The sequence below is a fragment of the Pomacea canaliculata genome, linkage group LG13, assembly GCF_003073045.1.
Source record: "Pomacea canaliculata isolate SZHN2017 linkage group LG13, ASM307304v1, whole genome shotgun sequence".
NCBI classification, from domain to species: Eukaryota; Metazoa; Mollusca; class Gastropoda; order Architaenioglossa; family Ampullariidae; genus Pomacea; species Pomacea canaliculata.
This window is the reverse complement of record NC_037602.1, coordinates 17326301-17353798: the sequence shown is the minus strand read 5'-3', so window position 1 is coordinate 17353798 and position 27498 is coordinate 17326301. Positions and strand designations below refer to the sequence as shown.

The 27498-nt window shown below is 47.4% G+C and overlaps 2 protein-coding genes across 2 annotated transcripts; both read right to left on the bottom strand.

Annotated features, from left to right (window-relative positions):
• Positions 1 to 2759: 2759 nt before the first annotated feature.
• Positions 2760 to 11587, bottom strand: LOC112554347. Its single transcript, XM_025222086.1, has 5 exons — positions 10769 to 11587; positions 10554 to 10640; positions 7292 to 9574; positions 7023 to 7097; positions 2760 to 3671 (listed from the first exon to the last, which is right to left on the bottom strand). The coding sequence occupies exons 1-4, from the start codon at positions 11517 to 11519 to the stop codon at positions 7030 to 7032; spliced, it is 3189 nt and encodes a 1062-aa protein (XP_025077871.1). The 5' UTR covers positions 11520 to 11587; the 3' UTR covers positions 2760 to 3671; positions 7023 to 7029.
• Positions 11588 to 18990: 7403 nt separating this feature from the next.
• On the bottom strand, positions 18991 to 27116 carry LOC112554494 (extensin-like). The gene is made up of 2 exons (XM_025222277.1): positions 26375 to 27116; positions 18991 to 21008 (listed from the first exon to the last, which is right to left on the bottom strand). The coding sequence occupies exon 2, from the start codon at positions 20776 to 20778 to the stop codon at positions 18991 to 18993; it is 1788 nt and encodes a 595-aa protein (XP_025078062.1). The 5' UTR covers positions 20779 to 21008; positions 26375 to 27116.
• Between the last annotated feature and the right edge of the window lie 382 nt (positions 27117 to 27498).

The window sequence follows — 27498 nt, the reverse complement described above, 5'->3', positions numbered from 1 at the left end:
AGCTCATTGGAATTTAGAACACTTTATTAAAAAGGAAGAAAGAGTGGAACTTTGGGCTTAGGGATTTACTTTTTGGCATGAGGACCGCAGACATATATTTAAAAGATCAAACATTTTCTAGTCAACGAGAGAAAAACAAAAGTTTGTGCCAGCCCGCACACATGTACAACATATACCGGATTATCAGTATCATTGATGTGTCCATTTATCCGAGCGAATAATAAACACGTAATCTTAATCTGAAATTATGTTTCCAGTGTTAACCGGGTTTAGTAAAACAAGCAATCCAGAAATCGAAAACTGTGTTAAAAGGGAAGGGATGGTTACAGAAAGAGAAACATTCTAAAAACATCTCAAATGCTCACCATTGATTTTGCTTCTTATGCTGATTAACAAAGACGCGGCCAACATATTAAAAAAATCATTTTTCATGTCGTCCTAACAGCTTTGATGATCGTCCTGGGCTACTGTTGGAAGTCTGGCGCCTCAGTAGGTAAATGATTTACATTTCTCACTCAACACCGCTATAGACTGGCAATAAAATTTCAGAAAAGGCCACATATAGTTTAGAGTGTTATGTACACATATCACAGAAGGTGTGATATATAAATCTTATCCATGCTTTGGAGACGTAGGCACTTCGATAATATTACACACACAACAGACAAAAGTATACATTATTCACAGAAAATTAGCGGTCAGCACCTTCTCGCACCGAAAGAATTCAGAATGGACACATTTTTGTAAAGGACAAAAAAAAAAAAATAATAATTATAAAATAAAATAACACAAGAAAGGAGGGAAACAGTACGTCAAGGAGTCGTTGGCTCAATCAGTCAGAAAGCAGAAAGAAAGGACGGCACGAAAGGGACCATTAAGGGAATTGAATCCAGTTGGTGCTGGGGCTGGCACTGTGTTCGCGAACAAAGGCATCGCCAAGAGTTTAGCTTCCCTTTAAATAAATAAAAGTGCGAGGCGTCTGCGCCACAGCGAGACCCCAAAAATCTATTTACGTGTTTATACAGTTTTTCCTACCAGTAATTATCGACCCCCCCCCCCACCCCAGTCCTTGCATCCCCTCCCCCTACCCCTCGCTCCCTCTATCCAGTTCTGAACGCGCCACAATAGCACACGCCTTTCCGAAGACATTTTAAAATTTTTTCTTCTTTTTCTGTAGTTCTGAACATTGAATCAACACAAAAGAAAACATGGCCAAATGAATTTCAAACTGTATTCAAATAATGAAGTCTTTGTTGTGTCTGCTGCTGCAGCTCTGATATTCGCATCTTCACAAAAAGCATTCCTTGCCTTCTGCTCTTTCTTTTTCACCAAACATATCCATTCCTTTGTTTTGTTAACAGGCTCAGGTGGGGATCAACGATTTGTTTTAAATCAGAGTTCTTTGAAGCAGTTCTCTAGAGTAAAGTTTTGAACACCTATAAATTGTAATCAAGGTCCTTCCTTCTATTCACGATCACTGACCGCACTTGGCAATCCTGCGTCCATCATTAGAATTCTAAGACATGTATTTAAAAAAATTTTCAGTTCTCTTTTTCATTCTAGTTTGATTCTTTTTTGTTTTGCTTATCTTCTGCATTCTTGATTTTGTTTCTATTTCATCATCCTAATACTTCTATTTTTTTTTCATTTATTCAGACCAGTTTTTCCGTGACATTCGGGGCGAGTGCAGTCACAAGTAAGAACGCGAGGTCTTGTTTGACGATGACGATGATGATTCTCTCTTTTCTTTCAGTTTCCGATAAACGCTGGACAGAAAACACACACATCGCCAGAAGTCACAGTTCAGAGGTCACAGGTGACCCGCAGATACCGTCAGTGAATCAAGCTCAGTCCATCACTTACTGGGAGGATGCCAAAGGAGGATAAAAACGCTCCCCGAGAGCCCAAAATAGAAACAAATTTCCATGTTCGGCTCTGTCTTCCTGATGCTTAGCTGCATTTATAGCTCACGAGGGAGGAAAGCGACAGGAAAAAGAAAATAGAAAAAAATTCCTAGCTGAGAAGACAAAGAAGCATAACAGGGTTGGGGAAAGCGAGGTGGTGATGAAGGAGGAAGCGGGTGGAGCAAGGTAGCTGTCACCGAAAAAAGGGATCAAAGGAATTCAGATGACACCGCGGGCGAAATTTCGAGGAGATGCACTTTCACGAGTAAAATATTTCAGTGTCTTTTACATATACAGTTTTTATGAATATAAATATGAACAGGTGAAGTTAGAAGTCGGATGGGCAGTATGGGGTTTGCTCCGGGTGAGCTGCAAAACAACCATCTTCTGCACTAAAAGCTCTGGAATCTCGCCTTATCACGTGATACAGAATACTGCTCCCATTAGGGAAGGAAAATCTTCTCATTTCCTGTAAGGAATTGCTCATTGTGTGAACGGATGTAGAAATACTTCGGAAAAGTTCGCGTCTGAAGATGTGAGAGAGGGAACTCTAGCATGTTTGGTGAGGATACATTGTCGGAAAACGTTGCTGAAACTTTTACAGGAAAAATAAACTAAGATTTTTTGGTTAAAAAAAAAAAAAAAGCTATACCAAAATTCAGAAGAATAAATAATGTCAGTCAAGAAAAGTGACATGAGAAAATCTAGTAGATACAGTACACCACGAAAATATTTGTTGCAAAGTAGAGGAAATAAATTTCATTCAAGAAAAGAAGGAAGATGGAAAAGGACTTTGTATTAAGTTGCATTACAGAGTGACTGATCATTCAAAAAAGTCTTCGCAAATCACACAGCTATATCTGTAACAGTTTATTAACAGTGATAGAGGCTTCACATCTATGATGACAGTGGCAACAGAGTGCAGAGGTCAAGGTAGACACGCGGGTTTACATTCTTTACACAGAAAACATTCATATGGGAAGACAGAGCTGCTCTTGGGCAGAAAATATGTAGTTTTATAAGTTGTGTATGTGTTTGTGTGTTTTCTCCTTTCTTATTTTTGTTTGCTGTTGTTGTTGTGGTGGTGTGTGTATGTGTGTTGTATGCTTTGAAGGATAGTGCTGTCACCGCGAGTTCAGATTTTGTTGAATAATAAATTCTACAAACGCATAATTTTAGGCACAGAGCAATACTGGATCCGATAGTTTTTAGTTTCACTGCAGTACACGAAACAAGACAACGTAGAAATTCTCCCCGTAGACCATTTTCTTGGACAAAGCTAAGGCGCTACATCCGGGTATGTTCAGTCTGGTGCTGAGGGAAAGAGCTACAAGAACGGTGCCTAGCGCCAGGTCCATGGACATCTGTGATACACTGTCGTCCATTCAAGCTAGTACAAGTAAAGCTGCCACAATATCCTGTCCATCACAGTGATATACAGTCCCAGTGTTCAGACATGGCGGCACGTCAGCGTCCGCTTCCGCCAAGAACGATAATCCAGGGAGCCAGTCACACACGGCCATTCTATCGTCCGAGAACGACCTCGGCGAAGACTAGCTGATGTAGATGTTTGCGAATAGAGGAGAGGCTTTTAACGGATTGTAGGGTGGAGAGGATGGAGGTAAACTGTGACGTCAGGAGAGTCAGATAAACTCCTTGAGATCAACATTTGCCTGGAGTTGTTGGATGTCAGTTATCCAAGCATGGGTTGTCATGACGTCTGTGGGTGATGCCACTCAGAACAGCAGTTCGAATTCATACACGGACCTGCAAAGTAAAAAGAAAATGGTACACATCATCATCATCATCATCATTCTTATTGTCGTCTTCGTTGTTGTACATCTGTGTGTATCTGTTTTGTGTTTTCTTGTTTGTTTGCTTTTTGTTTTTGTTTGTTTTGGGGTTTGTTTGTTTTGTTTGTTGTTGTTGTTTTTTTGTTTTTGTTTTTTTTTGGGGGGGGCTATTGTTTTTGAAGAGTGTCGAGAAATGCTTGCAGCCATAAATGTTAAAAAGAAAATGACAACATCACTAAAACACGGAAGGGGGATAAAACAAAATTACCCACATAGACTAAGACTCACACATACAGTTTATTTTTAAAGTCTGCCTTGACATTTATCTTTTATGTGGTGTGTGTATGTGAGAGAGAGAGAGAAAGAAAAAGACAGAGAGTTTGTGCGTGCGCCTGTGTGTTTGCGTTTCCATTTTTTTTCCCTCTGCTTATGTGTCTCCTCCCTCTCTCTCACTTTGTGTGTGTGTGTGTTTCAGTGTGTCATTCCCTTTTTTTCAAAGTATGAGTAGTTCCTGGCAATTGTTTGTAACTCAAAGGGAAGACAAAAGAGATCGAAAGAAAAAAATCCATGCTCCACTCTCAGTTCCTGTTCTCATTTTAACTAACGCCAGACTTGGAGCGGGGAGGGTGGAGGGAGGAAGGAGGGGCTAGAATGGTACACTTCAACGCGCATTCATCCCACCCGTATCAACTTCTTCCTCCAGCACCATGGCACCCTGGCACCCACGTGACCCACTCTGTACGCGCCATAAAGGAGCAGACAACAATCGCGCTCAGACTCGGCGGAGACAACTCGCAAGCGAACGGTGTTGAAAATTCATCAATATCCGACTAGGGAGTCTAATAGTTCTGTACCGTGTGCAGTTGCTTTCGACCTCATCCCCATCCCCCCTACTTCCCCCGGGGTTGCTGCAGCCTTCTTGTCACAATGATAACGATTGTGAACCGCAAAGCCAGTTGCCATGGAAACATCATTCTTGGAGACACACACCCATTTGGTAAATGGCAAACGACAGGTCTACAAGTAACTATGGCGCAAGCCGTAGTGAAGGTTCTTTATTCACACATCCACAATCTGTTTCTCTATCCAGTTTGTGTCGTCTCTCTGTCTGTCCAGCCGCTTATCACATTTATCTTCCTGTCCAGCGACAAATATTGGTCTCGTTTTCAGTTTACATCCATTGATATTCCATACATATCTATTGATCTTATAAAGTGTCTCAAATCCTTGACTGCTGTTCTTGTCTTTTTTGTAAAGATTTACCTTGTAGAATATTTTGTCTAACAAGTGACCCATTGCACTGATGCATCTGTTTTGCAAGTGTATATGATTCAAATATGTGTAACTTTAACTTTCTGAACCACCTTCCTCTCTAAACCTTTCTTATACCCGAAAATGAAAATTATGGTCATCCGTACATCTTTTCAATTTAAATACAATCCGAAAGCGTACGCAGAACTTTTAAACACTTTTTGGAAACATTTCAGGAATTTTTGCAGACTATATGAATACAAACGGGAATTCACTACCAAATAAGATAGATGATGTTTCTATAGCAACCCTGTTTATCACAGCGACCGATGATTGCAACCGCAACCACGGAAGCTACACTGAGACACATAAACACAACAAAAACAAAGACAGAAAGAAAAACTATATTGAAATAGCATTTGTGTAAATAGCCATCTGACGGAGAGAAATGGTAATAAAACTGTGGAGGACCTTTCCTATATATTGTCTGCAGGGTTGGCTTCAAGCTGAAATGAATAATTTATGTTACCTTACCCTTCCTAGTATATGCACATATCATATCTTTGATGAAAACAACAGGAAGTGGGGAGTAGTGCAAGGCGCTTTTGACGAAGGATGTATTAGTAGTAGTAAGTGGAGAACTTTAATTTAAGGCCAGGTTCTCTGTGCTTTACATTATGATAATTAGATATAAAAAGAGAAATAGAGAAAGGTGATGGAAAATTAATATTCACCTCTCACACACACCTCAAACCACAGGCAATGTGTGTAACTGCAGCAGCGATGGTGTTGCTGAAAAATATAGTTTTTAGGAGCAAGAAAGTTGTGAAGGTGCTTTTGAAGCTTGGAACTGATTGAGGTACATGCAGGGTACATACCCACATTCCTAAGACGATGACTGAGTGGAAATCGATGTGAGGACCAGCCAACGAAGAATAACATTATACAACAGAGTCTTTTGATCCTGATGTAGAGAAAGATAAGAAGGTGGAGGATGTGTAACTGGGACTAATGACAAGGGCGCCGTATGGTGACACTGAAGACAATGAAATTCTTCTCAGACTTTACAGCTGGCAAGTCAATGATAGACTGACAGCAGCACCGAACGAACACCGTCAAGTGTCAGGGTCCCATAAGGATTTCACAGTCGGTGTTGCTGGGGTTAGGGAACAGCAGGTGAAGCGCTCCTGTGATTCACCCGAAAGATGCTAAATGTCACCAAAAGATCGGAGTGTCATTTGAGGCCTTGAGCTACCCGATCTCTAAGTCGCCAGGAACTGAACAGGCGACAGATGGAACCCACCTGCTACACCAGACATGGAGGCTTACCTAAACCTGAAGTAGGCAAGTGATGTTTGAAGGGATACTTGGGGAAATGAAGTATAAAGACTCGCGGGGTGGGACAAGGACTGACTTGCATCACTGTGGGAGAGAGAGACGGAGAGAGCATTGATATGTGTGTGTGTGTGAGAGAGAGAGAGCATTCATATGTGTGTGTGTAGGCGCATGTCGAGCGTGTCAACACACTCAGATATATGCATAGATACCGGCTTCTGTCACAGAACCCATCTGTCCCCTTCGATGACCCCGTCCCTTAAGATGAAGACCAATCGTTTCCTGACGACAGCATCCCATAATGCCATTCAGTGCCTATCACAATTTCGATGAATAATTTCTGCCCACCACAAAGCCTTGTGCCCCCCTGTGGAGAATCGATCAACAGAAAAGTCATGGTCAGACACTTCCTTCGCACCTTGTTAGTATTCAGTGACAGCCAAATAATAGAGAGAGAGAAGGGAATAGAATCACTGGGGGAGGAGGACACTTCTTCTCTGATTCCACGCATCTGGACCAGTCTCGACACAAAAGCAACCACACACACACAATCTCACAGTAACACACTCACTATCCCCCTCTCACACATACACATTCCCTCTCATATACAGACGCATATCACACGAACACACAAACACACACACACACACACAATCTCACAGTAACACAGTATCCAAAAGAAGCAACACACGCAACCACCAAGCAACGATGACATCGCTGAGAGAGCTGAGAGTCCTACCTTTGCATCAACTGGTTTTCTTGGACTCCAACTCCATGTTTTTTCGTTTCATCTCCAGCAGTTCGTTTCGAAGTTCTAAAAAAAAAATGGACAGCTCTTGGTCACAAGCATCATATAGATGACAGTGTGTGTGTGTGTGTGTGTGTGTGTGTGTGATTCGCGCTTGAATACATAACATATTTGCAGGTGCAGGCTTTACATTTTAATGTAAACAAAATTTTAATATTTTTTTTTATCCCAGCAGTTATGTATACTATACTTTTACTAACCTTCCACCATTTTCTCCAGCAGGTAAGCCTTCATCCTGAAGTCCTCGGAACCCTCGCTGGGCTGAGAAGCGCTGGGTGTCTGAGTGTCTTGCTGTCTGGGTGGACGTGAACACGCACCCGTGACTTCACTCTCCTCGCCCGCGCGAGGAGGAACGTTCCCGACACTGCTTGCCGCGAGGTCGGTAGACGCTGTGTTTGTCCCAGATGTTCCAGGTGCCGCGCATGCGCTGACCTGTGACAACACTGTCGCTGTCTCTTCCGGCGGAAGTGGATCTGATGTGTTCAGTCTGTCCCCGGTGTTCTGCACGTTGGCAGCTTGAACGTGTTGCTCGAGGTCCAGGTTCTGGACTTGGGGAGGACCTTCTGACGACGGCTTCGGCGACATCGGCTCTGAGTGGAGGTGAGAATCGTTCGTGGATTGTCCGTCCAGGTCTGACTCTCCTCCACTAACACCACGAGACACGTCACACGCAGGTGTTGGTGGACGCTCATCTCCTGACACATTCACTTCCGTTTCCGCTCTTTCACTAACAGGAGAAAAGTCTGCTGCTTCGTCCCTGTGCTGTCCTGCGAGACAGCCATCCTGCCCTGTAATGACCATCACTTCAAAAGAGTTGGCCGCTGTTGTTACTGGTTCTGCTGTTGCTGCCTCCACTGTTGTTGCTGCTGGTGATGCCTGGTTCTCGAAGTGCGAGGAAGAATTGTCAGATAAAGTGTTACAGAATGTCACACACTTCACACACGTGTCTACTACGTCTTCCGTTACACTCTGTCCATCACTGATGTCTGAAGTGATAGAGTTCGATTTCGAGACAGGAGACATCCTTGTCTCATCACTTTCTACACCACTACCATCTTGGCTCTCTGGGGCGATGGGATATTCTTCTTGTGGAGTTTCTGAATTCCTGTGTAACTTTGCATTGTTTGTGTTTTCTTCAGTCAAAGATCCACGTGGACTTCCTGGGCCCAAGATGTCCACCCGCAGGGGAGTTTGTTCTGCTACAGGAACCGACTCGTGCTGGATCTCAGGGGTCAAAGGATCATGATTTTGTTTGCTTTCCTGGGTCACTGAGATATTCTGAGAGCACAAGCTTTCGGAGTTGTCTGCACTTGGTTCCATCACAGGGGATGTAGACGGCGCCTGTGATGCTTCTATTCCTCTTGCCTCTCCTGGTTCTACGTCTGTGCAGGCCATCAACTCCTCGTTGCCAGAAACCTCGGGCAGATATTTGTCCTTCTCTACTATCACAGGCATTATTATCCCAGAGTCCGTCATCGGTTTCTCGCTTTTGTCCTCATCATCATCATCACTCATTGCCATTTTGTGCACATCTTGCACGGGCGCCACAGTGTCTGAATGCACCCTGTCTACGTCCATGCTTTGTTTACTGGTTTCGTCATCGACACCAGAACCAGAAGTGAACCCTTTGCCAGCATCATCATCATCAGCAGCAACAACAGCAGCAGAAAAGTGGGGCATCGGACAAGCCATGTCCAAGTCCGACGACTGAGAGTCTTCGTCCTCATCAGAGGCAGCAGCAACAATGAAATCTGTGTCAGCAGCAAGGTCAGCAGGGTCGATGGCCACGATGGTGTACTCCTCTCCGGAGTCCAGGCTCATGGTGTCGTGGTCACAGTCAGCAGCAGAGTCGTCCTCATCCTCGAGGTCGTCGGTCAGCATCAAGCGGCGGCAAGAGTCGTCCTCGCCCCTGTCGTTCATGTCGACGACGGCCACGACGTGGTCTGGTGCGCGCGCAGACTCACCTTCTGGACATGGAACATTCGTCTCGTCCATCCTGTCGTCGTCAGGGCTTTTTATGGCCGCGTCTCCTGGGCAACATGGCTTTACCTCCTCGGCTAGAGTTTCTTCGTCTTTGTCGGCGATGCTTTCTGACCCCGGGTGCGACTCGGACATTGACGATGACAACTGCACCTGATGCAAAGCCTCCTCCACATCGTCGATAGGGGTCGCTCGACTACAGTCAGCATCGCGAGACTCGGACACCTCGCTTTGGCTCATGGTGTCCATGGGTGCGAGAGGTGGAGCGGGGTCCGGTTGGCCAGTTTGCCCGCTGGTACAGGAGGTTTGAGATTCGCATCCCGAGCTCACCACTTCGTTCTCTATTGGCGGGGCCGCGCACTGACTGCTGGGAGTGTCCTCTTCCGGAGGGTCACGGGAGGAGGTCACGTGTTCCACGTAACCGACGGTCATGTCGTGCAGGTACACACCTGTCATGGGCTGTAGGTACAAACCCGCCGCCGTCTTCATGCACTCGCGTAACCCTGTCACACGACATATTGGAGAATTATTTTATCTTCTTTTTATCTTCTCTGAACTGTGTGTGTGTTGCTTGTAGAGAGGAGGACAGATATAAAGAAGATATAAACAGACAGACTATGAACAAGCTGAAAATCAAACATACAGGAATCACAAGTGTCAACAGACAGATGATACCATGGAAAATATAAAGGAAGTGCTGAAGAACTAAAATAAACTTTGATAAAGTATGATTACAAAAACTCAATAACTTTGTGAGAGATAAGGTACATACGTATATACAAACACTTACAGTACATGACCTCTAACCCAGTGACATTATTTAATGAGATGTAATTACACTGTCACTTTTTTAATTGTGCTTGACACAAAGTTGCGGTTGTAAAATGTCTTTGACAGTTTGATGTGGATAGACCGAGTGCTTCTAAAGAAAATATTTCTTTTTCATTTCATTTATTTATTCTTTCTTACATTTTTCTTTCCCGTTTCTTCAAACCTTTTTAGTTCAGTTTTTCTTGCTTGAATAATTTAAAATCATTATATTCATCTATAAGACTTATTTACAATGCGGGTATCAATAATGAGGTCAAACACACGATCCATTCTCTCTCACACTCACACACATGCACAACACGCACGCTACCCATGAATACGCAATTAGTCATCTTGTAGGTTGTTCTCTCGACCACAGGCATCCCCCATTCCCCAGACAAGCAAGCAGAGGAAGACACACACCTAGCAAACAGCAGACCGGGGAATACTGACTGCACCGGAGAGAATTCAAAACTGAGTAAACAGACCGGCAAACAAACACAACAATACTGGCGTCTGTTGGTGTACAAACACTTTGGTGGAGTGTGATAGCTGGACTACACACACACAACGCTCGGTAGGTTGGAAATAATGAGCCCCCAACATCCGGTTGAAGGGGTTTACACCAATAAAATTATAAAATTATTAATATCCTAAGTGCTGTCCACATACCTTCTTGCTTGTAAAGCCTTTTGAAGGCCTCCGACATGAAAGACTGCCGTTCAAGGGTGGGCAGACCGCTGAAGTCCAAGACCTCTTCTGTAAATGAGATGAAAGTTAGAGAGCGAATCATCTTTAAACCTTTATCACCTACGTGTACGGCCCTATGTCAACCTCATTCTCTCTCACACACTCGTACACACACACACAGAAAAAAAAATTCGAACCTTTGTTGTATTTGAACCGTTTCACCGCCGGATGCTCGATGTCGCAAGAATGCGACCGTTTCAGCTCCACCGTCATCTTGGGGGTCAAATCCGAATGCATCGAGTTGCACCTGGTCACGTGACCCGAAGAGTCGGCGGAAGCACTGTGTCTTCTTCTTTCGCTCCTGCTGGCTCGCACGGTGTCTGCTAACCTGTGACCTCCAGTTTTACGTCTTTCTTCACCTTCGATTCCAACAAAGTCGTTACTCTCGACAGTAAGAGACAAACCAATTTTCTTTTCTCTCTGATCAGAGTTTTGGTTTACCGTTCGTGCAAGAGTGAAATCTGGAGAGCTGTCCTTAGAGGGGCTTTTAACACGCGGGGAGTTTAGAATATTAGGTTTGACTACTACCGGCGTTTCGATTTCCTCCAGCTCGCCCTCAACATGGGAGGGAGTGAGAACGCCGAGTGTTGTCGTGGGTGTCACCTTGGTCGAGACCATTTTTGTCAGGGTCATCTTGGTTCTCGTGTCCTCGGAGAGTGTAATAATCTTAATCTCTAACGTTTCCGTGCAGGTCATCTTAGTTTCCGACACAAAGCTTGCCTCGGTGAGATTTTTGTAGGTGTCTGGCGTTGCCAAGCTGACGTCCGAGATGTTTTCGTGGATGTCTGACGCAGCTAACGCAGAAGACACAGTCTTGGCGTCTGCTTCTGATATGTTCAATTTTGCTGAATCGACTGGCATCACAAGACTTTTGCTTTTACTATTCATAGTCTGGGAGTCAGAGAGATCGGAGGTTCCCGTTGGAACGAGTGACTTCGGGGGATGAGATTGTTCAGCGTCAGGGTGACCAGGATCGACCATATCTGACACAGAATCCACGTGAAGATGTCCAGTGTCGCTTGATGATCGAAGGTTCACAGAGAGTTTGTCCGATTTATCCAAGCTTACCTCTTCGGTCTGATGCGCGTGCACTTCCTGGATATTCACTCCCGATGTGGCCAAGTGGTGGAGGTCGCTGTCACTGGGCTGTGCTGGCTGCTCGAGGTCGTGAGATACTTCGTGTGTCTGGGGACTGCCTGGTTGTGGTTCAGCCACCTGGTCTGGAGCTGCGCTGTGCTTTTGCTGCACCTCCGTGGGTCGACGTTTAGCGGCCGGTAGCTCATTGGGAGATGCAAATCTTTTCACTCCACTTCCGGCAGAGTCGTGTCCAGGCACCTGCACCGTCAACCTGGATGGTTCGTGTCGGGAGAGGGTGGTCTCTTCCTGCAGAGTTTTTAGTTCCTCTGAGGTTGCTGCCAGCGGTGAGGGTCTGGGAGAGTAGCTAATGGGGGGAGGTCTGGGAGAGTAGCAGGAGGAAGAATGTCTGGGAGAGTAGCAAACTGTCGAGTGCCTTGGAGACATATAGGCCACCGAGTGTCTAGGGGAAGCACACATGGATAAGTGCCGGGGTGAGTAACATCGATACAGAAGTTCGTCACCGGGAGTGCACAACCAGGGACCGACTTTAGGGCTGGCCACGTTGTCGAGAACAGTTTCCACGTCAAGCCCTTCGCAAGGACAGCAGACTTCTCCATGGGCAGCGCACGGCATGGTCCAGTCGTAAGGCTGTTCCCGCTCGACCTGCTCGGCTATAGGAGAGCCGGTCTGCTTCGCTCCCACTGGGGTCAAAGCCATCTCATGAAGCTCTGCTCCTGCTTTTACTCTCGGCATGTGCACGTCTTGATTGTCCTTGCTGGTTTCTATGGTTATCTCAGTGCAAGGACTCAGCGACGGCGCAGAATGACAGGGATCGTCCTGCGCAGACGGCTCCGGCATGTCACCGCACATCCTTAGCAGTGGAGCAGGAGGATTCTTGATGAACTCTTCCTCCGAGAGATGTTTTGGAGAGTGACTAGCACCTGGAAAGGAGTTGCTGCGAACGGTGACACCCGGGGGAACTAAGGCATCCCCCCGGCCACTTCCTCCAGTCACTTGAAGCCCTGCTGAGACTTTGTCACCTGATTTTGAATGAAGAGAAGGCTCAGAATGCGATCTGACTAATCCGACGGCGTCGGACATATATTCGCTCCCTTGGTTAATGAAATCCTCGATGCGTGTGCATACAGGAACAGATCTCGGACTCAGAAACTTTTCAGAAGTGGGTGGATTACCATCAGACTCCTTGAAGTCGAGAGTTGGCCCCGTTTTTGACAGCATCAGTGCTTCAGCATATGCAACTTTCTGGGGAAAATGTCTGGGAGCACTCGACTGGAGCTGTTCGGGAGCAAGGTCGCCATCACTGCTCGCGGTCTGGATGCTGCCAGCCCGAGAAGCCGTTTCGACTTCTTCGTCGCTGGTGCCGTAGGCTATCGTCGTCGTGTCCGAACTCTTCCTGACCAACGCAAGCGTATCTGTAGGGAGAAGTTCCCCTTTTCCGGGGATGACTGGCGCTGGTTGACCTCTCTCAGCGATTGTAATCCCTGATTTTGTGGTCACGTGATTGTCAGAGGTCAACGTGACGCTCGGTCTACTCACACCTTTTTCGGACATGACATCGGTTGTGGCACTGCAAACGCTTCCGGTGGAGGTTGATTCAGACGATGGCGTGGCGGTATCCACAAGCATCGTGCTCCCCTTCTCGCCATTTTTAGCAACAGCGCGAAGACGACGAACGATGTCTTTGGCTAGTTTGCTTTCTTTCTCTCGGTCTCGGGAACCTGATTTAATGCCCATTTTAGTCTCATCTTTCTTTTTCGACTTTGACGACTTTTTCGCCGAAAATTTTCCGTCTTCGTTCTTTCGTTCGTTGGCGTGTTTCTCTGTCTCCGAAGCCGCCACCTTTCTAGATAGACGTTCGTGTATGTTTCCAGGAGACGTTTCTCTCTTTGATCTCAGTCCTTCAACTCTGTGGACAGTCTTCTCCCATGAATATGCTCCTTTTAAAGATTCGTCCACCTGCTGTGAACCGCACTTAGAAATGTCGCCTGAGATGTTCTTGAACTTCTTGTCTTCTCCAGGATCATGCATTGAACATGGTTCTTCAGAGGACGCAACATCTCCATGGGTCCCTATATCCAGATATTTGTTTCGATGAACATGCGCTGGCTGGACGACAATATCGGGAACGGAAGTTTTACCCAGTTGCTCGTGCAGAAAGTTTGCAGGTGCGTTTGGAGTCGCAAGGTCGTCTGTAGGATCGAGATCAGCGTGGTTGTACTCCGTCTCTGAGGTAATTCGGTTATTAGGGAACCCCTCAAAGACATCTTCTTCATATGGTGGTAGGTCAGGTCGGTCAGGGGAGAGAAGTCTCACGCTAGGAGCACTCCTGACTGAGCTGGGTGCCATAGACCCAGGAGCGCTAAAGCATTCGAGCAAAACTCTTTCATTGTCCATGGGCATGTGACACAAGCTGCCTCCACCAGGTGTATAAGGCGAGGACAAATACACAGGTATGGAGGGTAGCATAGGGGAGGCGTCACCCACCTCAGGGTAGGATCGGTAGACATCGGGGGAGTTCGGACGGTAGCCAAAACCGGATTTCTCCTTAAACTCTTTCACAGACATTATCTCTCCATCGGTCTCATACGAGGATGCTCTGCGCCTTATTTTCCCTCTCTTAAAGCTACTTATAGGGCTTCTCGCGTGCTCACCGTCGCTAGTGCCTTGTTCTTGCTCGGCCATAGCGTCGTCTTCGTAAACGAATATCGGGTGGCCATCGCAGTAAAACAAAGTCTTTTCGCTGGTGAACGAGTGGGCGTCCTCCTCGTTTCCATCAAACTCATCGCTGGCCATGCTGTCCAGCTTGCTTCTTCCGCTCAGTGAACTTTTCCTGAAGGTCGCACTCTCTGAAACAGCGAACCTGTGCTGACCTTCTGAAGACGAACGACGGGACCTTTGACCCACTTTGTCATGGTGACAAACGGATGGAGATGCTCCTGCTGCTGCCTTTGCTGTCTCCAGGAGGTGACCACGAGGTTTAGGAGCCGTCAGCATGCAGTCCTTTCCAGGACACGGCATCATACCATGGAAGAAGTGCAAAAGCTGGGCTGCATCTGCCAGAGCCAGTACGCTGACCGAGTCAGAACCTTCTGGGGCCAACCCGGGGCCCAGGAGGTGCAGCGTTCGGGTTAGGAGGTTTAAGTCCCTAAGCCTCGCACGCTCCACCTGCGCGCGCGGCAGCCCAGGGAAGCATTTCGACAAGACTTCCTCCAAGACTACATAGTGCTGACCTTCTAATTCCAGGCAGCGCAGCTGGTGCTCGTGAAACGAGGCCAGCAGGTCAGCTGTCTTGACCTTCTCATTACTCTGACGCCTGGGAGGAAAAATTGTAGGAAGGATGGTGTCCGCGATGGGTTCCCCCTTCTCGTCGCTGTGGCTGCCGATGCTAGAGGTTCTGGACAGGCACGTCGAGGCCAGTCGACGGCGGCTTTCCACGGAGTCGCTGTCACCCTCGTCCACGCTACTGCTGCTGCTCCCCCTGCTGCTCCCGCAGCTAGGTGTCCTGGAGAGGTCCGGAAAAAACTCCCCCTCGCTCTTTCTTGCAGTAGGCGTTAGGTGAAGAGCAGTGGTCCCGTCGTCCTCTGGTACATCAGTGAAAACGTCGTCCTCCTCGTCTTTGTCCACGTGGATGACGTCGGTGCCCCCACTGACCCACGCGCCGCGCCGCTCGTGTAGCTTCGGCGTGATGTCAGAGGTCAGCTCATCCTGCGACCCAGCACGTCCAGCTGCACAGCGACGCTTGGCAGACATTTTCATTCCTCTTCTCCCTCGCACACCACAGCTCTTCTTCTCATCTTCCTCCGCTGTCTGCCTCCCACTAGTTCGCGCGGATCTGCCCAAGTCCAACAACTTCTGCTGCTGTCCGCATCGCTTGACTGCTTTGGGTTTCGGTAGCAACTGCACGCTTCGCCGTTCCTTGTCCACATTTTCTTTTTCTCTCAATCCTTCCTTTCTGACTGAAAGTAAAGGAGTTTTAGTTGCGTTGTTCGACTCGCAAAGTCTTTCCCAGTTCGCTTTTACTTTGTCTTTTATGTCTTTGGCGTGTTGCTTGGCCAGTCCTTGCTTCGAGTGGTGATCAGAGCCCTTGGAATCTAAGAGTTTTACCTTTCCTTCTCTTCGCTCACTACTCTTCTCCCTAGTCTCCTTATTAATGGCTTCTCTTTTGCCTGTCTTTGAATCCTTAGTATTCGTTATCCACTTTCTCCTTGGAGTGTCTGCTTTGCCTGTCACCAGCGACTGTGTGTGATTCGACAGTCAGATCGGACTTTGCCTGGCTTTTTACTCCGATGTCACCTAATGGCACGACCACTGGGTCTCTGATAAGAGCAGGCATCGGTCTCGTTTTAAACGAAGGAGAGGCATTATTTTCCTCAGCTGTTGCAGACTTTGTGGTCACACCTACATCTTCCTGCTCTTGGTTTGAAGCCGAGTGCTTATTCTGGTTCTCAGACACAACAGAATGCTCTGATGTTCTTTTCCCTTGGAGGGCATTCTCTCTCGTAAATGCCTCGGCGGCCTCGATGACCTTGCTGACCAGGGCTGCGTTAGAATCTCTGGAGTGCTGGACATTGGGCGTGGCTGGGTTTCGGATATAATGAGATAGAGGGATAGTTGACTCTTTCAGAAAAGTCGAAAAAGGCGTTCCTGGATCCTTATAATAGTTGGATGAGCCTGGCTGCTCGTGCTCTAACCTCATAACATTGTGGGAAGATGTCTCGCCACTGGGTTCCATGCTGATGGTCGTCTCCTTCATCCCCCACTCAACCACCGCTGGAGAGGCCACGTCAGAGAACATGAGCCGATGGAGCTCAGCCAAGGGGTCAGGAGACGGGGTGCCTTGTGGGCCAACATCATACATGACCGGGCCACCGGCGGTGGAGGTAAGGTCTGCTTTGACGGTTATCTTTGTCTGCACGCCATAGGCGTCGGAGGAGTGGATGGACCTCCCGGACTGTCCAGAATGCTGGCCAGCGCACGCTCTAACTCCGTGTCTGCAGCAGTCGTCTGCAACGCAGGAGTCGGCGCAGGTTCTTGCGGCAACGGCAAACTGATTCCTTGTTGCCGATTGGTGGCCTCCACGTTCGGGATAGCGCTGTCGGAAAGCGCTCGCCGCTGTCTCCTGGAGCAGGCCAGAGAAAAGACGCTCGCGATACGAATGCTTTGCTCTGTCACATCAGGTCTGAACGTGGCCATGGCAAGGGCTCGCGTCGTCTTAGAAGATTCCTCTGTGATGACGACAGGGTTGGTAGTTGTTGTCGTTGTCGTGAAGATAGTCTCATTCTCGTCCTCCACCTCGCAGCTGAGATCGATGATGAGCGCGTCCGCGTCATCCGCTTCGTTGGATCCACTCTCGCTGGCGCTGTGTTGAGGGGTGTGCCAACTGGCCCCGCTGCTGGAGGCTTTAGCTGGCTGACCGATGCTTGACGAAGCCAATATCTGTGTGTTCTCGGCTGTAGGCTCCAGGACAAAGACCTGGTGAAGGTCCATTTGTGATAAAAAGACAGACGAGGGGTCGGCCGAGGAACTTACAGTGTGCATGCTGGACTGTGATGAGTGTATTCCAACGTTTGGCATGACATATGTTTGACATCCAGTGTCCCCTGTGCTTTGTTCGGAATGGAACATGTGAACACTTGTGAGATCTGAGGAAGAGTGGCCGGACGAGCTGTGCTCTCTTACTGCATAAGTGCTTTGTGCAGGGTACATCTGCTCTCTGGGATAGCCGGCTTGGCTGTCAGAGGCAACTGGATAGCTTGGATTTCCCAGCAACTGAGCGTCGGCTGACGTCTGACCTGTCAGTCGCTCGTCCGGTAAGCTCTGAGAGAAACTTAATCCCCGGATGCTGTCCAGTGACGGGGACTTTCTGATCGTTGAAGGACCTTTGTCCACGTCATAGGCAGGCTGCTGTAAAGTCATTGGCTGATCAGAGCTGCTAGCTGAGTCGAATGCAGGCATCTGTCCTCGATTATGTTCACCAGAAAGATATTGGGGACCGAATGTCGGGTACGTGTTACTGTCATCGAAAGACAAGTACATCGACGGAGTCACACTTGGATTAGACGACGACACCTGTGAGTTGTGTCCTTGATCTGATGTCATTATCTTCAATGGTCCACTGGCAGAGTGCTTCCTGAACGATGCATTGGGTTGTTTGCAGACTCATTGACATGCGTTTGTTGGCGTGCTGTACCCATGGTCAAGCTTCCTCTGTAGGACTCAGGACACGATTCTTCTTGGTGAGACGTCGAACTGGGCAACACACAAGAGTAGTTTTGACTTCTAAAAGAATGGCCATTTTCTTGTGATTGTTCTGCTATTACTTGCCCTTTCGCGTGCAAGTCACCCGACGACCCATAAGATCGATTATGATCTCGTGTCCGATGTGGTGGGAACACGTTCTTGGTCGTGGAGTCTCCTTCAGTTCTGTGTGGCTGGTAGTTGTATGGTCTAATAGAATCATCAAAAGGGTTGGGGAGGACACAAGGGGATTCAGACCTGCAGGTTTCTAAAGAGGCTTGGTGGTAACCGCGTTCCTTGGAGGAGGCACGAGGTCCTACAGGCACAGAGCAAGGCTCTGATGTAGCGCCATCTAATGGATACGGATACGTCTGTCCTGAAGTTAGCTCGCCTGAAGATCTTGGATGCTGGTTGAGGTGCTGCCGGACGGGAAGCTGAGAGGGTTCTGCAGGCACTCTGCTGGATTCCAGGAACGTGATGGGGTTGGGAACTTTGATCCCTCGATGAATATCCTGATGAAGAACGTGAAACACACGGGCCGCCCATGCTGCCTGGTCCGTGATAGCTTGAGCACGCTGAGTTCTGACAGGACTAGCTGGCGATACATGCTGCGTGTAAAAGGTCTCCTGGCGACCCTGAATATGAGACGAGCTGACCGACTGATGTTCGAAATCTTCCCTGGCAAAAGGTGGGACCGAGTCTTCAAATGTAGTTCTGCTGCTGGAAGGATGCTGACTTTCATAGCCTCTTTTGGGGTGACAGGGATGCGGAGAGTCGAGGCTACAGCCATGATGCGTCACTGGATAGCAGTCCAAGTTGGGCCTGGAATGGAAAGAGGGGTCCGTTGCATGACTGTGTCTTGCCTGCACATGGTCGTAACGGCGCCTGGTTTGGCCGAGCGACTGACCGGAGTGGCACATGCTAGGATCCAGCATCACCGTTTCTTGTCTGACCAGCTCGTAAGGCAAACCTTCGCCACCGGGGACAGCAGTTACTTGTCCGTTCTGAGGTCTCGTCACGAGCTTCATGGGAGAAAACTGGGAAGAACCTGGCTGAAGGTCGGGCGGACCTCCATGCAGGGGTAGATTCTCGCCGTTGACAGGTACCCGGTACCACCGCTGCTGCTGTGCTTCCAAGCCAGGAGCAGATGCAGTCTGTGCCCTACAAAAACATGCTCTTTGCTGCTTCGTCGGTAAGTCACCGGATATGCCTGCCCCCGAGCAGTTTGTTGCTGCTGTATGTCAGGAACGATGTACTGCTGCGATGTAGCAGCCACGCGACTTTCAACGGCACTGCGGCTGGCAGGCGGCGGTTCTTGCACTCCGTGGCTGCTTGGATGATGGGGAGACACAGGGCAGATGATGCTATACGGGGGAGGAGAGACGGGTCGAGTCGGGTGTTGCCTGGGGGAGGGAGGCTGCATGGAGTAAGGAGATGGTGGTGGAGGGGAGGAGACACGTTCTGGGTATGACGGTGGCGGAGGAGATTGTACTCGGGGTGGATTAACCTCTGCGCTCGATGCTGGGTGACGAGGTATTCTAAACTGAGAGTAGTCCTGGTCAACAGAGTTGGTGTAGCTTCCACGGTAGCCGAGGGGAGCAGCACATTTCCGGGGGTCAGATCCTGATGTCGGAGGATGTGTGGCAGGCTGGTGGTCCCCGTACCCAGAAGTATCGTATCCGTGATGCTCACGGCGTGGTTGAGCAGGATACGGTGCGCTCTTTGCCGAGTGTCCAGGTGGCGCTGCGTAGACACCTGCAGATGCGGTGAACGAGCCAGAAGGGACACATTGTCCTTTGGATCCTCCTGCTGTTTGCACTCCACTCACTTGCCCTTCCGTCCCAGGCAAAGAAACATAGTTCGGCGGTCGCAAACTGTGACTGCCCGAATGCAAACCATGAGTTGCTTCCGGAGGAAAAGCTGCTGGCCTCTGCCCACGTTCATGCGTGCGCCCTCTACGTTCCTGGGATGACCCGGAGCTCGTTCTTAGTAAAGGTTCAGTCATTTCTTGATGTTGTCTCAGGCCCCATTCCGGGTCTGAAAGTCGTCTTCTTTGTCGCACTGGGCCTGGAAGGACTGGCAGGGTGTGCGTGGAACGTGAGTAAGACACAGTTCGAGTCTGCTGACTGCTAGGCAGCGCGTGCGATGAGGGTACATTCTGCGATCCGCTGCTGCGACCCGACCTCGGACTGTCACTTCCAGCACGTGCCGGATGGTGACTGTCGGCCACATGGACTGTGTAAGCGCCATCTGGCGGTGGAGGAGGTGGAGGTGGTGACGCCTGACTGATAGGTCTCCTCGGATCACAGTCTGAAACAAAGTGTTCTTGATGCTGTCCTGAGGCCTGTTGGTGATACACTACGGGTGGCAGTCGCTCGCCGCTGCCACCGCCGCGACCACGCATGTCCTCCGAAGATCGACTCTGATGATGGGGAAGATGATGATTATGGTGATTATTATTATGGGAGTTGTCCACGGTCACATGACCCGGGCAAGGCACGTCCTTGTGGCTGATACTGTACGAAGCCGGGGGTTGTCGATGGTAGAGGGAGGGTTGGCTCGGGTAATACTCCACGGGTAGCGTCCCGCGTCGGGTGCTGGTGCTCCGCTCGCGGCTGGCGAGAACTTGGTGCTGCCGCGTACACTGGGATGGTTTCGTGAGCACTAGCCGGATGGTGGGTCCCACCACACGTTCCCACTCCCGGCAGCCTGGGGTGGTGGTACCTGGGATCCTGGGGATGCGCTCTGGGATCATGCTGGTGAGATCTAGGATCCTGCGGGTGAGCCCTAGCGGAGGGATGGGGAAAAACATCCGGGTAACCTTGAGACCAGGACGCCTGGGTGCCTGCGTTGACCCTAGTCGGCGAGTGGCCGTCACAAGAGCTGGGCACGCCCCTTGGCAGGCCGTGTGGCTGGCTGACGTGGCTCACTGGGTGCCCGTACGCTCCCGGCAGGTACCCGGGTGGAGGAATACTCGAGTAGCCATTATGAGAAACCGAGGACAGGTGGTGATGCATAGCGACATCCGATGTGGAAACTGACCTGCAATCATCAAAAAGGTTTCAGTAAATGTGTATATTGTTTACTAAAATATCAAAGAATACAACAGATCAGGAGGCGTGATAAGTTTTTTATCATATCATCATCATGTCTATGCAATACAAGAAGTTCATTTGTTTTCATGGTCAAGTCACACACACAAACACACCACTAAATGATAAATAAAGAAATAGTAAAGAGTTGTCCGTGTAATCTTAATAACACAATCAAAAGCTGTTTATCTAGTAACTTCCACTTTTTATTTTTTTATTTTATTTTATTTATTTATTATTATTTTTTTTCCATACTACCAGAATCCCAGAAATCCATTCTCAACCTATCAGACTACTCTTGCACTAACATGTCTGTAATTCCTGCGTTTGCAAATTATTACTAAACTTTTCAATCGCTATACCCTTGCTACACACCCCACAAACCAACTTTTATCGAGTAAAAACCTCATTAAAAATCAGCATTTAAAAGTTATTTTAAAAAATAATTCAACATTTAACATTCTGCCCTTATGGTATTACAAAATTTGTGATAATATGAGAATTTGTCTAGCGCTTATTTCTGATGTGGTCAACGTTTCTAATGTTGCAGAGACCCACATGAATATTCATTTGGTTTCTGATGACCGTGAGAAATTGTTATTATTTAGCACTATCAAATCGAGGTTCATGTTTGTTTGATGAAGTTCATCCGCCAGCTGATGAGATAAAGAACACATCTGATTCTTTTTTATTTTGTCATTTGACTCTTCTGTCCGTTCGTTCATTTTGAGTCTTCAAATTTTGATGATGTCAAGAACGATACTTCTCTCCTCCCTAGTAAAAAAAAAGCGGACGAAGATCCACCCATCCACCCCTTTGTCTTGCGTGAGGCTGGTCAGTCGTGACACCCCCGTGTATTTGGTCATCCACCCTTCTACACTAGCATCTTGTGTCTGGTCTGCTGGTCAGCTGGCTGGAAAAAGTTTGATGCGAGGTCGTCTGTATCCTCCGACCAATCTAAACACCTGTTTATTGACATTTTATTTGCTTATTTGCAGATATAAATATTTATTACATGTTTGTTTATCCATCTGTCCTTTTTGTTTGTATATTTTTGCGTGTTTGATTTAAAGAAATATATACGTATTTTATTTTTATTTTTTTATACTGAGAGAATTTGTTTTGAGTATGTTTGTGTTTATATGTCTGTATTTATATCTTTCAGTCTTGTGCGCATGCGTGTGTAAGAAATGTTTTCTTTTTTTTTTTTTTCTTTTCCCACACCCGTATTAAACTACTAAAATTAACAATAATAGGTTCATAATTAAAAGTGCGCATCATTAATTTCGAGTGATTATGCATAACTCCCGTAGCGGTAGAGGAAACAAGAAAAGCAACAAGCTGTCCGGACAAAATGAGAGTAGCATGATGTAGAAAGACTTGCCCCCAACCTCAACCCCACTCCCCTCACCCTTCCACACACAAATAATCGGCCAAGACCTGAGCAATTCTCGTCCTCTACAGCCGCCACACAATCATGGCGGCCACGTGAGCTACGACACTCAAGAACTGATTAGCATAGAGACAGAGAGAAATGTCGATAGTGCCATGGTTGTCTCCAAATGAATGATCCCCGAGTAAGAGCTTAGCTTAGTGTCTTTCCCTGCTGCTCGTAGACCCAACGGAACTGGAAAAGACGGATCGGAAGCGAACTGCAGCAACCAGCGAAGGCCAATCCCCAGGATCACACCTCCCTCCCGACTCCAGTTAAAAAACAATCGGTAGAAAATGGCATGGACAGGCCAGGAGTTCCAGACCTCAGCCTCGGTTAGGGCAGCGAACAAAAACATGAAGAGAGAGAGAGAAAAAAAGAAAGATTGTGAAGACATAGGGCAAGAAATCCCAGACATCCAGTGACATCGTGACTAGTAGAGAGCTGAATCCCCTAAACACACTACAAACCTATAATAATAATGATTACAAATGTTAACCTTTATTCACGCTTGACATCATCGTTACCATACTCCTACCCGTGGGGATGTGGGCGGCTTTCGAAAGGACTTTCCCCATCCCCTTTTTCTTCAGCTCTTCTCACCCAAGACTCACCCACCCACGATCATTGTCATAGCCAAACTATTGCCATCTACTCACTTCCCTCCTTCACACAGCCTCCCTCTTCACACACTCCTCCACCTTTCTGTGTGTTGACACGATTGATCTCCTCTTGCCTTGCCCCGGAGTTGTCGTCGCTTTGACTGCTGGTTGGAAAGATTCCTGGGACGAAGCAAAAGCTTGTTCGCGAACTTTGGTATTCCACCTCCGCTGATGCCCCTAAGTCAGTATGCATTGGTGTTATGTCCGCTTGAGCGCAGCGCGAGGTCCTCTCGTCGTCTTCGTGCCACGTCCAGCCTCACAGCAGGTTGCATCACCGGCGAAAAAAACTTTCTTGCCCAATATTCTACCCAGTGTTCGTCATCTTTGGGTACTGTTGACGAAAAGGGTCCTCTTATCCATTTTGTAACATCTGGCAAAAATTATTCTCTTCTGCAATCGTGTTTGTTTTGCAAAGAAATGCATATGGTAAAGGTTTAGTGAGATACAAAAAATTATAGAGTTATTGACTTTGTGCACAAGACACAACTTTCCCATTTCTGTTCTGAACCTAGCCTCTCACGGGCGCCCTTGTACACACGGAGACACCTTTATGTACCCCAGACCACGCCATACCCTCACTTCATGAATACGACCCCTGCACTGCGCATGTGCACTCCGCGACACGACTGCTCCCTGCTTGACAAGGGGCAGCCAGGAAACAGTGGAATCGATAGGTAGGAACGTTTGTCAGGAATCAGGACCTGGCAGCCTGCACACTCCTTGTTGATAATGTTGTTATACTAACAATGCCATATACTCTTATGCAAGTGTGGCATGCCCCTGACACAAAATGGAAATTTCAAGCGATGCTGATCCACAGACAAGGAGGACAGACCAAGGAAGGACTTCAGGGTCCATGTGAAGCTTTCAGGTTTTCTTCTTCATATCAGCATATTGGCAAAGAATGATTTGCGTTTGCATAAAATGAAAACAAAACGGCAATTTTATTCCTGGGGAAAAAATCGTGTACAAGGAGAACAGTGTTTGGTTACACGATGGAAGTCGCTTCTCTGTCATCACTCTGATTACTGTACTCTGCTGTTTTCTCACTCTCCTTCCCTCTTTCCTCCCCTCCCACTACTTTTTATCTTTTTCCTTTATTATTTTATTTTGGAAGAGAAGATTGAGACCGAATTTATTTTTATTATTTTTTTATTGAATTGATCACCTTAAAATTGTATATTTGACATTATTTTTTAGTTTGTTTACATATTATTTGTTTGTTTATTTACTAATTAATTATTATATATTTTACTAAACACAGGTGGAATCAATGTACAAAACCCCAGAGGTACGTCTGTCAGCATACAGCACCCTGTATCTCTGTTCAGTCTGGATATCTATCCCAGCAACTTCGTTAAATAAAAAATAACTAAAGGTAAGACATCTCCAGGAATGTCCTCATTGACTGCGCGGCTTTTGCTCTGCTCACCACTTCATCTCCCTCACAACAAAAACTCTCTTTGACAGCTGCCTCGCCCTCAGGTTTTTTTTTTCTCGTCCTTCTATCTATCTTCTATCATTGACCTAAAGCCCAGTTCTCATAAATAATGTTTATCTATCGAGCCTTATTCATATTTACCGAACTTTTCACATGAAGCTCAGCCTCACCTTTAGCCCTTGAGCATTTTTTTTCCTATGATTTTATTTTTACTGTGAAAGTTTTAAAAAAAAAGTTTACACTTGAAAGTGTGTTTGCCGTCGGCTTGACCTCCTGACCCTTTTCTTTGCTGCTCTCGCTTTCGGCCAAACAACCGCAGGCCTTGACCCTGCGTGGGTCAAATCTAAAAATATCATTTTACGACAATCAGCGAGAATAAACCTGTTGAATTACGACCACAGCAAAACAAAACACAAACAAAGGAGAGTTTCTGTCATAAGCTGCACTACGTGGTGGTTGACAGAATCAACAAGTAAAGAAGAAAGAAGGATGAAATAAGTTGCCGGTCAAAGGTCGCGCAGAACTTGCGCAGCGCAATCGAAATGGTATCCACGATAGCTCTCATGTATTGTGCTCTGATCAAGCTTGACGACGGTGGTTGTTATTACCTGCAGAGGATGGGGCTGCAGAGACCTACACAATAATAAGACCACAACCACCTGCTGCATCTTTACTTTTACCTGATCCCACAACTTAGGGAACTCATTTCATCTCACCTACAAACCGGCGAAGCGACAGGTGACGCAACAGCTGCGCCTACACTTGTGTTTTATACGTTCTTGATGGAGGAGACCGCAGGAGATGGGGTCACTTGTGAAGACAGAAAAAAACTTGGTCATATACGTGAGTGCCTGAGAAAGGGCTGTCTGGGTAGTCAGTGTTGTTATGACCACAACTAACAGGGTTTGTCAGTGAGCAGGATAATGTAGGAGTTAGGTCGCTCTGGGACTGTATTATTAATTAATAGTATTATTAAAATTATTATTAATAGTGACTTGCTCCCTCTGTGAAAGACTCGTCTTGATCTTGCTGGGCACAAAATAAACAATGAAGACAAAGCTTCGGTAATATTCTGCCTCAGGAAAAAAATAATAAAAGGTGAACTGTGATATGATCAGTTGCGTAAGATGTTCGGCTTTGAATATGTGTATGTGTGGGGTGGTGGTGGGGTGGTGGTGGGGTAGTTGTGGGGTGTGGAGCAAACTCCATGTTGACAGTGAACGACGTTGGCATTCACACGTTACAGACGAAGCAGAGGCTTACCACCCAAAGTAACCACCCATTACTAACAACGATAAAATCAGATCATGCACTAAATATTCCTTTTCAAACATCTGTTACAAATCAAACATCAGCTTCCATCTTTTTGTACATGGACATGTTTTCCCTTTCATTTTCCCTTTTTAATGTCTTTGTTTTGTAGTAAAGCAGTGTTTTTGTTTTCTTTTTTAAGCTTGAGGGCTACATGTAAAAAGCATAGACTTTTGTCATTTATCTCTCTTTCTCGCTGCTTCTCTACTTTTTTTTTTTCTCTTTTTTTTTTTCTTTTCTTTGTTTTCACTTGCTGTAAAATCACCTTAAGGGGGCTGCCCCGTCGACTGCGAAGATGTTAGAAGATTGAAGACACGGGTAGTGGTGGTTGAGAAGGATGGTCGCATTAGTGTGTGTGTGTGCGCGCGCGCCTGTGTATATGTGTTGGAGGGTATGATAGTGCCCCGTACCTGTTGTTTCAAAACAAGAAAATGTGCATTAGTTGGTTCGAAACGAAAACGAAAACTTACTTTGATAACGCCTTGGTGATTCGGCCGTCAGGGGAGTAAGAGGGTGAGTGCGTCTGACAGGCGGTGCCCCGCCCTCCTCCTCCCCTGCCCCTACCGCTGCCCCTGGGTCGTCCCCGAGGCCGCCCCCTCGCTCTGCCGGTCATGACATAAGGAGGGGTAGCGCCGAGTCGACCTCCGTCACTGCTTTGCACAAAAACACAAACCAAAGTTGCACCTAGTCTAGCCACCACGTGCTTAAATCAACTTCCACGGAGGAATCATCGTGACCGTCGTCGTGCAGGGCCCAGGGCAGACGAAAAGTGTAATCCATGGCTCGTCTTGGTATGTACACACACACAAACACACATACACAAAAACTCCAACAGGTAAAAAGCGATGCGGCCGCAGTCACTGGCGTCTCAACTGATAATGATGCGACAAGACGACAACGACTGCAGCGAGGGAGGATCCGAACCAGCCCGCGGCGGACCGACTTGTGCACAGAGCGATCGTCGCGTCGTGTCGCGTCTCCCCACACGCGCGGGGCGAGCGAGCGAGAGAGAGAGAGGGATGGAAAAATGGGAGAAGCTGTCGGAGCTGCCGCCGATGGAGATTGGAGGGTTTAGCTTCGCACAATCGAAGCGATGGAGTCGGCGACGTCGTCGCAGGCTTTGCACGGGGTGGTTTTGGGGGAATTGCTTGAGCGCGCGCACCGCTAGGTGGCGGAGTAGTCGCGATGAGAACCCGCCCTGTAATCACCCACCCGCTACAATTCCCATCTTCTCTGCTTCGACTTTCTTCTTTGCTTTCTTTGTAGATGCTCGTATGTGCCTTATCTGATGTTACATGCTTGTGTGTTTGCGTGTTTGTCTTTATGTGTCCGTCCGCGCGTATTCATAATAGGTGTGCGTGATATCTGCTCATGACAGATGATAAAGAAGCTTTCATGCTTTTTGTCGAAAACTTCACGCATGGTCACGGTGTATGTTTGTCTCACCATCACCAGTTAATAGCAAACGTATTAACTAAAAAATACTACACCAACTACTCTCGATACTTCAGCGCAACCTTCATCAACATTTCTGCCACCCAACCTTTCCCTCTTCCCCGGAGTTCTGGTAATAATTACTGATTTTGAGTTAATA

Excerpts from the sequence above, each read along its gene's own strand:
- LOC112554494 (XM_025222277.1), bottom strand. The coding sequence starts at position 20,778 with ATGTTTTTCCCCATCCCTCCGCTAGGGCTCACCCGCAGGATCCTAGAT.
- LOC112554347 (XM_025222086.1), bottom strand. The coding sequence starts at position 11,519 with ATGAATAGTAAAAGCAAAAGTCTTGTGATGCCAGTCGATTCAGCAAAA. Across the intron at positions 9,575-10,553 it reads AAGGCTTTACAAGCAAGAAG|GGTTACGCGAGTGCATGAAG; the intron begins GTATGTGGACAG and ends GTCGTGTGACAG. Across the intron at positions 7,098-7,291 it reads GCTGGAGAAAATGGTGGAAG|AACTTCGAAACGAACTGCTG; the intron begins GTTAGTAAAAGT and ends TTTTTTTTTTAG.